General features: G+C 34.0%; 1 protein-coding gene across 9 annotated transcripts in view; it reads left to right on the top strand.

Annotated features, from left to right (window-relative positions):
* The window catches only part of DMD (dystrophin), a 2109452-nt gene that overhangs the window by 901728 nt on the left and 1192520 nt on the right, over positions 1-15204 (top strand). For all 9 annotated transcript variants that reach the window (XM_012756891.3, XM_012756894.3, XM_012756895.3 and 6 more), the window contains 3 exons: positions 11956-12135; positions 12429-12557; positions 14140-14310. In XM_012756891.3, coding sequence (XP_012612345.1) covers positions 11956-12135; positions 12429-12557; positions 14140-14310 — 480 coding nt within the window. The remainder of the gene's footprint in view (positions 1-11955; positions 12136-12428; positions 12558-14139; positions 14311-15204) is intronic.

Genomic DNA, 15204 nt, shown 5'->3' with positions numbered 1-15204 from the left:
CAATTATCCAAAATTGGAAAATTTTAAGTGCATTATGTAAAAACTTATAATTATATACATTAAACCAAAACTGAAAATTTTTTTATGTAGATTCAGAGGACAAATAATAGTAAATTTTGTTATATAAATTTTTTCCAAGTCATGAATGAAATTCTTTTTCTCGTCATTCAGAATAGATTTAATGTAAATGATAAGATACTGAATCATAGTTATTAATGTTCAGAATCATATATGGTATGAGATTATTATAGTAAGGGAGATACGGAGTATACAGGTTAAAAATTACATTGGCTTTCTTTTTTCCTCAACATTCAAACATATTATATTTCTATTTGACTATTTAGATTGAACCAACAACAATTATAGTGTTTAGGTGCAGGCTGAGCTACTATAAGAAATAAGCCAAAAATACAGTGGCTCAAAGAAGATAAAGGTTTATTTCTATCTCAGGTAATGTAGGTAGTTCAGGATAAGGAGGTAGTTTTGATCCATGAAATTCTCCCAAGATTTAGGTCATTTTCATTCTATTGTTCTACAGTCTTATGCTTACCATTGCCACACTTTAATTCCAGCCCATGAAAAGGGAGAACATGAAGTGGAGAACAACCAGTTCTCTTAAGGATACATTATGAAAGCTGCATGTATTATTTCTGTTCCTATTCTATTTGCCAGAACTTAGTCACATGGCCATCTCTAACTGCTAAGGAGTGACACAATATGCTCTCTGGCTTGGTGGTTATGTATTCTGCTGAAACAATCGTGTACTAAAATGAATAAAGAGAGAATGCATTCTGGGGGACAGTTATCAGTGCTAGCCAGAGCAGTGTCACCCTGTCTTTTACACCATGAGATATAAACAGAGAAAAGCCTGCATGACTCTCTCTTTATAAAAAGCACATGATCTGCTAGTGGTAGTTTTTAGCATCAGTATACATAAACAAAAGCAAAATATTTATGATCTAATAATGTATGAAATATAGTAAAACAAGTATGGGACATAAGTAGTAGTACACATAAGCTATTCATGAAAATCATCCAAGCTTTATTTTTAGTCATCTTTCTTTAACACCAGGGATGATATCTTTGATTGCCCAAATTAAGAGGACATATTAGTTTGCTAGGGCTGTCTTAATAAAGTACCATAAACTAAAACTTTGAACAATAGCAAGTTATTTTCTCACAGTTCTGGAGGCAGGAAGGCCAAGATCAGGGTGTTAGTAGGGTTCATTTATTCTGTGGTCTTCCCTTTGTACATGTCTGTGTTCCAAATTTTTCTTCTTATAAGGACACCAGTCATATTAGATTAGAGACCACATTAATGATCTCATTTTAACATAATTACCTCTTTAAAGGCCCTATCTCCAAATATGGTCACATTTTGAGAAACTGGCAGTTAGGACTTCATCATATGAATTTGGAGAGGATACAATTTATCAGATAACATTGAAGTAGCTCTATAAATAAATGTAGAATGCTGCCATAATGGTGCATAAAAGAGTAGTACTAAACATGAAGATAATTTGAAAGATTCTGACTACAATTTACAAGTGACTTAGGAGAAATTTTAAAAGTACGCCACATAGGAACTCTGTATTTCAGTGTTCGCATGACATTATTGACTAAGTTACCTAGGAGGTACTTTTGCATTAGCCTCACAATAAAATCATTCAAATATCAAAAGATAATGAACTCCTGGAAATGCTTCTAGATTATCAGTATCATAAAGAAGGCTTGAGTGGTCTGGAGACTGGTCCTCGTATTTAATCTGTCTGGAAAGTATTTTTTATTAAACTAAGGAGCAATACTTATTTGAGATCTAATAGGAAAAAAGCTTTAAAAACTGGTATCTCTCTTTTTTTCTTTATAGATTAAAGATAATTTATTACTCTCTGATCTTTTGAAACACCAAACTGTTAATGACATACTCTAAAATCCTTTAGCAGTCAAATGAAAAATAAACACATTTGCATTTGAATTATACAACTTTTAAAAAAAATTACCAATTCATTTGAAAGGTGTTCAAGTTTTTTTTAATCACAATCATATAATAAAAAGATGTGCCCTAAAATTTTAAGCCGTCACATTTGTGATTATTATTCTAACATAAACTTTAACCTCATACATGAAAGCACATGACTCCTTAGTACATTCTCATTTCACATACTTTCTTGGTAGATGGAGAGAGATACCAGTTTTTACAAAATCCCTCTCACTACCCTTCCACAGGATCTACCACAATGAAGTTTTTGTGAGGGGGAAAAAACTGAGTTCTCTAATACTCAATTTCACATTTCACCTCTTTACCCCAGCAGATCACTCAGGATCTATATAATATATGACGGTGACCCCTAAAGCAGCCATGAATCCTTCATGTTTCACCATGTACTACTGTATTTTATTCATAAATTAATTAATAATTATTTTTCATTAACTGTACAGCCATGGTTCATGTGAAAGCAGCTCTCCAATACCATCTCCAAATTTTTATTTTGTTTATTTTGTTTATTTTTTATTTTTTTGAGATAGAGTCTCGCTTTGTTGCCCGGGCTAGAATGAGTGCCGTGGCATCAGCCTAGCTCACAGCAACCTCAAACTCAGGTCGATCTCGCTCTTGCTCAGGTTGGTCTTGAACTCCTGAGCTCAAATGATCCACCCGCCTTGGCCTTCCAGAGAGCTAGGATTACAGGCGTGAGCCACCGCGCCTGGCCCCATCAAAATTTTAAATAAGGTCCCACCAGAACCATCAACAAGACTATCATTTAGGTCTGCCATAAAATATACAGAATAAGCAAAATGAGACAACCATTATGGTATGACCAACAGTTAAGCCAATACCGTGTACCTTCAGAGAGATGCTACTCGGCGTTGAATGGATCTCTTCCAACTTGTAAGAAGAGAACCAAGTAGAAATTAAGAGAAACATTTTCTTGGCCAAGGAAATCAACTGTATTCTTTCTGAACTTAGCTTGGTCTGAGGGGGAAATTCACAGTTCCTCTTCTAATGCTGTCCCCTTCAAAAAGGCAGGGGAAGCTTGCCCAAAAGCATAAAAGATATAAAACCCTACATTCTTGAGATATATAGTAAAATCAAAACACCTTAAATGATACAGTGATACCATTTATACAAAAGTTAAAATGCTTAAAAATATATTATACATTATTTAGTAATACATACAATAAATAGTAAAAACAGAGAGACATGAGAATAAATAAAAGCTTAATATAAAACAGGAGCTATCTCTGAGGAATGAGAAGGAAATAGGATGAGATGTACATTAAAAACTTAAATAATATTTATAATATTTTATTCCCTAAGATAGGTTTTGGAAACAGAAGTAATGATTATATTCCATATGCTTTCTGTGTGTCTAAAATAATATACAATAACATAAAAAATAAACATACAAAAAACTCAAATGATTGGGATTTTTCCTTTTGGACACCCTTCTTTCCAGGTTCTGTAAGATAAATGTTAGTAATTAAGAAACACCTGCCTGATGGAAATTATTGGTTTAAAAGAATATGGCTACTGTTCATCAGATTTAGCCAAGCATAAGCCAAAGATATTCCTGTTGATTAAGCAAGAAGATAGGAACCTAGAAGAATAATTTCACCTAGGCCACTGAAGAACATTTTCTTTCCAATTTTTAGAGAGGGTGTGTCTATTGGTTTTCTCAACCTTATTAACTGCATTAGAACAAGACTCATTGATTCTCATCAACCATTCATTGATGAAAATAGGGAAATGAACAGCACAAACTGTGAATCAAGAATTTCCATCAAGGCTGGGTGCAGTGGCTCATGCCTGTAATCATAGCACTTTGGGAGGCTGATGTGGGAGGATTGCTTGAGCTCAGGAGTTCAAGACCAACCTGAGCAAGAGTGAGACCCTGTCTCTGCTAAAAATAGAAGAAATTAGCCCAGTGTGGTAGCGTGCATCTGTAGTCCCAGCTACTTGGGAGGCTGAGGCAGGAGGATCGCTTGAGCCCAGGAATTTAAGGTTGCTGTGAGCTAGGTGGATGCCATGGCAGTCTAGCTCTAGCCTGTACAACAGAGCGAAACTCTGTCAAAAATAATTTTTTTTTTCATCAAAATGGAGCCAAAGGAAGAATGTGAGTGGCCAGTTTGTGTAATAGCAGTAGAGAATCTACTGTCCTTACAACATTTCTATTCTCAGGGAATCAGTATTATAGAGGAAATGTCTACAAGTCATTGAGTGTGGTAAAAACATCAGAACCTAAGGTCCTCTGAAAATCATCTTAGTTCCTTTATTTTAAAAAAGTAACCAATATAAAAAGCCCAATATCCTTTTCTCTGTTTCTTGATTACTTTCTTAGGGTGATCAGTACTATAGCTAAAATAGTCATTCACATTTTCCTAAGGCTTCGGCATTCATATGGGTCCAGGTTCCTCAATATGAAGACTAATGTTGGTTGCTATGGGAACTATTAAAAAATTAAACCTAAGTAGGGGCCATCTCATTCCTAGCCAACGTCTTGAACTTATTAATATGGAAGAATGCTTAAGAGACTCACTCATCAAGAGGAAGGGAATTCAACTAGTCAGATGATCTAGTTGGGCAAAGAGATGGGCAAACCATGACTGGTGTGCCTACTCCATTCTGCTGACTGTTTTGTACAACCCACAGGCTAAGAATTGTTTTACATGTTAAAATGGTTGGAAAAAACTCAAAAGAATAATATTTAATGACATATGAAATTATTAAAAATTCAAACATCAGTATCTAATACTAAGTAAGGTTTATAATTGAAATATAGCCACTTCCATTTGTTTACTTATTATTTGTTGCTGCTTTTGCACTACAACAGCAGAAGTGAGTGGTTGTGACAGAGACTTCAATGCCCCACAAAGCTTAAAGCAATTGCTATGTGGCCATTTACAAAAAAAGTATGACAGTCTCTGAACTAGAGGGAAGCTAATATAGCCACAATGCCACAAGCCTGGTCTTAGACTTTTGCCATTTCTTCTTTGTGAATGGGTATCAGAAGTTTGGCATTGCCAGGGTCCTTTTTCTAGGCAAGGGGTGTTGTAGAATTGGTCTTTTCTAAATAGAATCATTCATCTAAGTTTTTCTCCTGATGAAAATTTAGTAGTCACAGACTCAAAACCATACATGCTCGTGCACATACCCCTTCCAAAACATACTGGGTGGTTCATGACACAATTTCAGATGTTTCAAGGTGCCATACACTTGGAGAAAACTCTAAACCCAAGAATATCTTAGGTAGCTCATGTCAGTTTCTTAGTGAATCCACAAGAGAAAAAATGGAAGAACTTTCAGAAGTAGCTAGGATGGGGGCAGGGGGAGGGTTGATTAACTGAAGGGACAGCAGGTAAGAAAACTGTCCTATCTGCTCCCACCTTGTGACCAGGCTTCCAGATTACAGTTATAGAAAAGAAAATGAATAAATTTTAAAAAGTCCTCCAAATTCTTAAAAATGTAAGGGGAAAAGTTTTAAAATTAAAATAACATGAAGGAGACATTTTAGAATAATAGCAGAAATGGGGTAAAAGCTTGATAATGGAAATTGAAAAGTTAAACTTTTAAAGCTAATTTGAAATTCCAAAAGCCAAATAGCCCTTTCACTGTATTTTAAAATTCAAACACTATGCTTCCATCAGACTAATATTAAAGAGGGCAAAATTAGTATTACAATTTTAAAAGAATGGATCACTCCTAGCTACATGGTCTAGACAACAGAGATGCCATCACAGAGCTGTAACTGTGACATTTGTCACCCAATAAATGATCAAACATTTTTTCTTCTCATACTTCACAACTCTCTGTTAGTGGGATTTCCCAGCTTGAGGTCTGAAACACTGTGTTTATAGGGCAGAGATGATGGAAAGAAATGGTAAGACAAGTCAAAGGAGATTACTAGCATCTTGGGTGTTTGAGTACCAGCACTACACATACCCTTGAGCTGTCAGGATAACACCTACTCTCTTGGACTTAATGCACAGGCATTGACAAATCACTTGACGAGAGTACAGAGAACATGTCTGTTTAGTTCACTGATGTTTCTCATATATATAAGATAGTGTCTGACACATAGTACATACTCATTAAATACTATGTTAAAAAAATAAATTGCAATTTAAGAGATAAAAGTTAAAATATAATGACAAAGAATTTTTTGAGAAAAGAAAAAAATACCAATGTGCATTTAAAATTGTGCAAGTTTTAGAATGGAAAAACAGACAATTATCTGATCAAGTATTCCCAGTTTATAGATGAGAAAATAGAAGTCCTGATATACAGCAAAACTGTAACTAGAATCTAATAGTATCTCTGGTTTCAATAGTTTTTTCTACTATATCAAATTATTGTTAGAAATATTATTTTCTAGTAGTTTTAAGGTACTCTAACTCTAAAGTACAAAAACAGTATTTATTCTGCACAATAAAAATAAAATAAGCCATGGCTAAATTTAAAGTGCAGAAAATATAAGTCCACATTAAAATAATAAAATGAAAAACCTGTGTGCATTTATCACCTATTATAGTTTGTAGTATGTTCCCACTACTGTGATTTTAGATTTCAAATATTATTTGTTAATGTCTTAAAATCACACCAATTAGTTGGATATAAGTAAATCAATTCTGATTATCCCATTATTAGCCACTTGCTTAGCATATGAATTAAGCATGAAAATATAACCATAGGAAAGTAAATATGTATGTGATTAAATAGAAGTTTATTTCCCTGATGATCATTCTGTTTGGAAAATATAAGCTTCAGCAAAGTCTAATCTATATGATATTCTGATTTAATCACTAACTGATTTCATTTATTTCTAATTTAGTTTCATTCATCAAAAATTCCAAGGCATTTAAATAATTCAGCTTCATTAAACCCCTTATTATTCCATGGTGTCATCTAAAAATTAAAATGGTCAAATATGATTCACTGGATATACTTTTTTTGTTCTATAATACATTAAACTCATTAGATTTTTGGGTCATTCACATCTACCAATTTTCAGAAATCGATGACTAGATTTTATTAACAGTAGTCTTAGTACACCAAGAGTTGCCAGAGAGTATCAGATGCACAAAAAATGGTAAATTTAATTCAGGGTCTTTCATAATGCAAAATAATAATTGTCTTAGTAGTACTTACATAACAAGTTATTGTGCTTTTAGCATTTATTTTGGAGACAATTTTTGTAATATTTAACATCAGAAAGAAAAGTTATTAGTTCCTTCAATTATCCTTCTACATCTACTTTACTCCTAGAATTTAATGACTATCACTCAATGAAAACTCATGATAGAATGTGTCTTTCTGTTTGTCAGTGATTCTCGACATTGGCTCCACCCTGAAATCACCAGGGAAACTTGAGAAGCATAACAATGCCTGGGGTCTCCCCCCAGAGACTCTAATTTAATTGGTCTGAGTGTAGCCAGTGGCTCTAATATTTGGCAAAGTTGAGACTCACTGGATAATGTGATACAAGATCCATGAATTTCAAGCTCTCTGATGAGATCTACATTCAGTTCAGTCAACCATGTCCTATATTTTTTTTAAAACAATCAGTTTTCACAGTTTAAAGAGATCTAGTCTCTGGTCCTAGATTATCTGAATAATTGCTTCAACTCATCACTCCTCTTAGCTATAAAAGCATAAGAACTATTACTTATTTCTAAAGTCTGTTACACTATCATTCCCATGAAAAATTATATATCTTTTTTTAAAGACAGCACAGTAATTTATCTGTGAAGTGAAATAACACTAGCAGATCATTAACTTGGTACAATGAATGCATCAAGCAGCTGTTACTTAGAAAATAGAACATCTGTTAAATGCCATTGGAGTCACTATTCACTGTCATTATAGTTATAGCTATAATTTCTGTTCTGCACATTCTGCTTTCATGAAATTCTTTTTAATAGACAATACATTATTAATAAAAAGTCAATACACACTGCTATAAAATACACTATTTAATGTTTTATGTTCTTTTAAAATTTATCTTTATATTATTCCGTCACATTAGCCTAATAGTAAAATATGTCCTAAACCTCTAGCTATGATAGGGTAATATAGGGGCCTGAAAAAGAAATTAACATCATATTTCATCACATTTAAGACATATTAGATTGTATGATGCACCAATGATTTGATTACAGCTGGTATGCGTCAAAATAAAAACACTACCACATTAAAGTTAAATATAAATTGTTTCATCTCAATTTCAGTGCTACACATAGAACTACCATTTGATCCCGCATCCCACTACTAGGCATCTACTCAAAAGAACAAAAGACATTCTATAAAAAAGACATCTGCACTAGAATGTTTATAGCAGTTCAATTTATAATTGCAAAGATGTAGAAACAATTCAATCCATGAGTGGATTAATAAAATAAAATGTGGTATATGTATGCCATGGAGTTCTACTCAGCCACAAATCCAATGGTGATCTAGCACTTCTTGTATTACCCTGGATAGAGCTGGAGCCCATTGTACTAACTGAAGTATCACAAGAATGGAAAAACAAGCACCACACGTACCCACCATCAAATTGGTATTAACTTACCAACACTTAAGGGCACATATAGTAATAACATTGATCGGGTGTTGGGCAGGTGGGAGGGGGAGAAGGGGAAGGGTATATTCACACCTAATGGGTGTGGCACTCACTGTCTGGGGGATGAACATGCTTGAAGCTCTGACTCAGGTGTTACAAAGGCAATACACATAACCTAAACATTTGTACCCCCATAATATGCTGAAATTAAAAAACAAAAAAAATTATGTTCCTTCTAGTATTATATGAAATTATTTTCTTGCATTTAAGCTTTTCTCTGCAGCTACACTATATGCACTATTAGAATAGGGCATGCAAAAATCACTTCCTTACTTATCTCTGGTAGTGAATACCACAGTGCAGACTGGTTATTAGGCACCTGATGTACATTAACTATTGATATTTAGGTAAGCCTTTCAGAAAGCTATTGCTTTCTAAAGGCCTTAAATATCATATTTAAGTAAGATATTATTTATTAAGTCATACCTTTGATTAAAACACATTTGAGGAAATAATAAAATATCTATTAAATTAACACAATATTTTTCCTAACCAAAAATAGCATTTATGCAAATGATTAAATTCCAGTTTATTTTTAAATACCACATATAAAGATTTAACTCTAGTTCTCATTTTTTAAAAATCAGAAAGTAAATTTTCCTGTGAATCACTTTTGACCATTAGCAGTTATAAACCATCATAATGATCATTGCTTTTTACAAACACATGTTCATGATGGCGATAACTAACAGCTTTTAATTTTATCTTATAATTTTTGAGGAATTTAAAAAAGCACTAGAAATTAGCCCACATTTCCTATTTTATTGTCCCCATTAAGTAAATGAAATATCATTGGACATCAAAACTTCTCTGATCTCTTCTAAAGTTTAGAAATTTACATTGCCTTTAATTGCATTGCCTGGTCTGTAAGAAACAAAAATCTGGGCCAAGCATGGTGGCTCACACCTGTAATCCTAGCAGTCCGGGAGGCCAAGGTGGGTGGATCGCTCAAGGTCAGGAATTCCAAACCAGCCTGAGCAAGAGCAAGACCCCATCTCTACTAAAAATAGAAAGAAATTAATTGGCCAACTAAAAATATATAGAAAAAATTAGCCAGGCATGGTGGTGCATGCCTGTAGTCCCAGCTACTCGGAAGGCTGAGGCAGGAGGATCACTTGAGTCCAGGAGTTTGAGGTTGTTGTGAGCTAGACTGACTCCAGGGCACTCTAGCTGGGAGGCAACAGAGGGAGACTCTGTCTCAAAAAAAAAAGAAACAAAAATCTGTGTATGCCTTAACTTTTTACATTGACACTAAAACACACAATATCATTTTTATGAAGGAATTTAAGAGATAATTAGTGATACAAATATAAAATAAAATTCAACTATTTGAGGTGTTACCTTTTGCAAATAAATCTGCTGGCATGATAAGTCACTAGACTGGAATATAGAAAATAGAAAATCATCATTTGTATATATTTCCATGTCTTTGACAAACTCATACTCAATATGTTTTCAAAGGATAGGGATTTTGGTTCTTTACCATTTTACCCATAGCGCCTAGAACAATGGCTAATATCTATGGTTGTAAATGTTGTATACTATGCAAGGGTAAAGAAAGGGATTGAAAGGGTTGAAATCTAGTCCCTGTCTGCCCCCAAGTCAAGTTCCAAAGGAATGGACTGTGTCCACCCAAAGGAGGTACTTCTCATAATTTTCAAAAAAAACAAAAACAAACCATGGAGTAGAATTGCCTATGACTTTGTTACAGTAATAACTGGCATTTAGTAGGAGCTTAGTAAACATTTATGATTGCTATATGAAGAAATTGATTTTATGAATTGTTAAGCTCACTTGTGTGCAACAAATGACACCTACATTACAAATCTCCCTATGCATGGTAGCTGATAAGTTCATTTGTCATTAATTACCTTAATTTCATGTACTTTTTATATTGAAAAATACAAACATATGTACAAAACAATATCTTAGGATTGAAGAAACAGTGATTCTGTCTTATATAGAAATGTTTCATAAAATTTTTAACTTCATTTATTCCCCCTGCTTATTTGATGTCAAAGGCAAAAGCAAAACATTTATGAAGTGATTTTGCATGGGCCAGGACCTGATGGTGTGGAGGAAAGACAGCCACAAAGACTACTTAGGTATATTATGAAGATAGAAAAGACATGTTAAGAGCACCTAGGAGTAAGAAATTAGATGTAAGCTGGTCTTAACCATCTCTCTCTCTTTTACATGGACTACCTCAGTTGTTCTCTGTGCATTTATTACATTTGACTCTTTGCACTTGGGCATCCTCTGCTTTCTTCTTGTTGCTCCTACTCAGCAATTTTGTCTTGCTTTGGCTTTATGTGATGAAAATATTAGCTCCATTTGCAAATGGATTTTTAGCTCATTTGCCAATCACAACCTCTGTATCACTCAGTTAATCTTGAGAAAGGATCTACTGGGCTCTGGCTCACCTCCGTGTGAATGTTTTCATGTTCTCTTAACCATGTCTTAGGAAATAGTGGTGCTCTCTTAGAGGAATTTAATTTGGGATATGTGTATAGAGTTGAGGTCTATAAACTTGGATTTGGAAAAAAATAGTTCTTTATTTTCATTCACCTAAAACTGAAATTAAACATTTTCTCAATTTTACATGTGAGTAACAAACCCAGTGATAGCAGTACCTGTGCCTTTGTCACCAATAGAAATGACAGATAATTTTATATAATGTTCAAATCATTAGATATGCTTAAAAATGCCAGTTATGCTCATCACTACTTTGAAATTATCCTAAAGACCCGATGCTAGATCTTGTTAGTTAACACATTAATAAAGAAAGCATGTATTACTACAGCATAATTAAAAGATATTTTATATATTGTATCTTTGTACAATTGGTTTCATTCAAAATCATATTTTATGATTGTAAAATGATTATTATGAGGAATCCTTAAGCTTCACCAGATGCCAAAGAGGTCCATGACACCAAAAGGCTGAAGATTCCTGCTCTAGAAATACAATAGCACCATACTTGCTGAATTTTCTAAAAGCACTTCCTTATTTACAGATGGGTTTTCAAATATCTACCTTTATCCACTACATGTGCAAATTAAAGAAATATAAACATTTATTTGGACAATGTGTATACTTATTAAACATGTATAATCATGAATAAGAAATGCATCATGTTTATGTATAAATATATGTTCATATATACCGAATAATGAAACTGCAATATGTATGGTATGATTTTCATGGTTCATGAATACATGGTTATAGATTTAAACTTTTGCCAAATTTTACCATAGTAACCATATGTGCAGCCATCTGTAAACATTAATTTTTAAGGCCACAGTACATTACTCGAAGCTCAATTCTATCTTTTTCACAGGCTACTCAGAAAGAGATTGAGAAACAGAAGGTTCACCTGAAGAGTGTCACAGAGCTAGGGGAGGCCTTAAAAACGGTTCTGGGTAAGAAGGAGACCTTGGTGGAAGATAAACTCAGTCTTCTGAATAGTAACTGGATAGCTGTCACTTCCCGAGCAGAAGAGTGGTTAAACCTTTTGTTGGTAAGACTGGAGGCTAGATTTTCTACCCCTCTTTGTAATAAGAAAAAAAAATACATAACCATTCAGTAATAATAGTGTTTGAGAATTCTTCAACTAAACATATGTACTATATCTGTAACTATATTTTAATGTATCTTTCTCCAAGTTTCTGTTATTTTCTATGTAAAGTCTCAGTTAAAAGTAATTTGAATTATACTATACTTTTTGTATGTTTAAAATTATAGAAAGTAAGGCAAATCCTTTGGAACTATTGTCTAACCAATTATGTCATGGTATGTATTTGTATAATTAAGGAATACCAGAAACACATGGAAACCTTTGATCAGAATGTGAATCACATCACAAAGTGGATCATTCAGGCTGATACACTTTTGGATGAATCTGAAAAAAAGAAACCTCAGCAAAAAGAAGATGTTCTTAAGGTAGCAAATAAAATATTATGAAAAGTAATTTCAAAATGCACAATTATATCAATCATCTTTGTCCTAGAAGATACCAAGCACTTCTTAATAAGAGTAAAACAATCCTTCCTTCCCTCCCTCTGTTCTTCCTTTCTTCCTCCCTTCCTCCCTCTCTCCCTCCTTTGAGTGGGAATTAATGATACTGAAGAGTTTTGTAATCTGGATAGCTGTCCAAATGCACCTCTCTACTAATTATACCCAATTTAAAATTTGCTCCAGAAATGGATTCCAGGATGTATTTTGGCATCATATTGCAAATCCCTGCCAATTTTAGTGGTTGTACCACATTCTTATATCTAACAGAAAAGACAGTTGCCCACTATTATTCATTGAAATCCAATTGTCTGGATATTTTACCTATGCAATATCCAATTCTTAGTAATTAGTCCTAATGTAGGCCTTATGTAAAACTGAATTTCTCATTTTTAACTACATGTTAAGTAAACATTGCTCCAGGCACTCTCTTTTTGTATTAAAACTAATTATTAGGATGTCCAAAGTCTTCTTTCTCAAAGGCAACTTAACCTTTGCTTTAAAAATTGCTTTCTGTAAAAGTGTATGAGAGGTATAATATGTAAATATCCCTTATTGATTCTACATTGTCTCTATTTGATGACAGCTCGTTTCTCAATTGAATAGAAAGAGTTCAATTTTAACAAGTCTCTTTTAAATTAATGTTCTTTATTTTTTTGCCGAAATTTTCAATAATGGTATTTTACTGGTGGATTACAGGATGGGGAACCTGCAGGCTTGGGGCCACATGTGGCCCCCTGGATCCTTGAGTATGCCCTTTTGACTGAATCCAAATCTTACAGAACAAATCATTTTATTAAAAGGTGTGCATCAAAGAAAGATGAAGTTTTTCTTGCTTCCTTTGGTGCTTAAAAAGGAACAATCTTGAAATTAGAAGGTTGCAGGTTCCCTATCCTTTCTCTGCTCTTCATTTTCCCTTGATCCCTCAGGATGTTATCTTATGGTGAAATTTCTTCAAGACCTTTAGAATAATAACTGTGTTAGTTAACTTATAATCTGTGACCCCTTGGGTCAGGCAGAGTATTCCTTAATACTTCTATGTATCACACAGAATCCATATCTATTAGAAAATCATTTTTTCCCATGAATCTCAATATAATAAACAAAAAGGAGCTCAAAAGTACCAGGAAGGAATAGAAAAGTGTTTTTCAGCTACCTTCCTTCCTGAGCACATACTTAGGTTGTTCCACAGCTATTAAATTCAGTAATAAGATAAAATAATACTGAATATAAAACATCATGACGGCTGCAGACAACATAGAGAAGTAAGGAAAACATCTCTAGCCATTTCTCAGACTAACCAAGCATTTCAAATAGGCATGCATCAACCTATTTTATGGAAGTTAGGTTTTTTCCTCCCTTACTATTCTTTTGCATGTGCTTCCCCTCCTTTCTTCTTCTCTCTCTTTTTCTCTCTCCCCCTCCCCCTCCCTCCACCCACCCTCTTCCAGACTCCCCTCCTTCCATTAATTACTAACTTCAAGCCCTGTCTCTTGCTCATGGAATATAGCATTTAAAGGCTGAACTGAATGACATACGCCCCAAAGTGGACTCTACACGTGACCAAGCAGCAAACTTGATGGCAAACCGTGGAGAACACTGCAGGAAAGTAGTAGAGCCCCAAATCTCAGAGCTCAACCATCGATTTGCAGCTATTTCTCACAGAATTAAGACTGGAAAGGTAGGAAGATCTACTCCAAGGTGGAAACTAGTGCTAAATGATCTCATGCGAAGGTTGCGCAGTGCTCTGAAGGGGGCAAGCAAGCCCCGCGGCAAGGTTTGCAAAAGGAAAATGAAGGCCAAAATGTATTTAAGGAAAATTTACCACTGACTATCATGGGAGATCAATCTCTCTCTCTCTCTCTCTCTCTCTCTCTCTCTCTCTCTCTCTCTCTCTCTCTCTCTCTCTCTTTCTAATTTTTTTTTCTGCCACAGCTATGCTAGAACTGCACTCTGCATTCGTTTACATATGTACTTTCAGGGATCACCTACAGCAAAGTAACAAACAGCATGCTGCAGGCCAAAAAAAAAAAAAAAAGCACAAAAGACATCTATCAAAAGAAAGCACTGCTGATATATTTTTCCAGATATAATATTGCTTGTATGTAATGTAGATTAAATATCAAAAATGAGGCCTTGTACATCTCCTGCACGATCTAGGATGTTTGTTTGTACCTCTTTCTGGGTTGTGCACGTATGTTTATTTAACTTGCTCTTGCTAGCTGCAAACACTTACTGTGACAATATCTATTAGACATATGAAATGTTCAAGCCATGGAGACAAATAATTGCAAAGCTTATATATCCTAATTTTTGTAATTTTATATGTTCATTTGTATTTATTATTAATGAAGACCCAGGGGATACAGAATTTTTGCATGATAGCCTTTTTATTTGTGTAACATTTAATGAACACAAACTCTTACCTAATAAGTAGTTTGCAAAAATATATAAATAGAATATTATAGAATTTCAACTCTTGGGGAATACTTGAAATGCAAGGAATTACCCCCAAATTTATATAATTTGACATTTTTTCAATATATACGATATGCTTTCAAATATAAAAATGTAT

This window comes from Microcebus murinus, chromosome X (assembly GCF_040939455.1).
Source record: "Microcebus murinus isolate Inina chromosome X, M.murinus_Inina_mat1.0, whole genome shotgun sequence".
Lineage (NCBI taxonomy): Eukaryota > Metazoa > Chordata > Mammalia > Primates > Cheirogaleidae > Microcebus > Microcebus murinus.
Note: the sequence above shows the minus strand (reverse complement) of the source record. Positions and strands in the feature narration are given on the sequence as shown.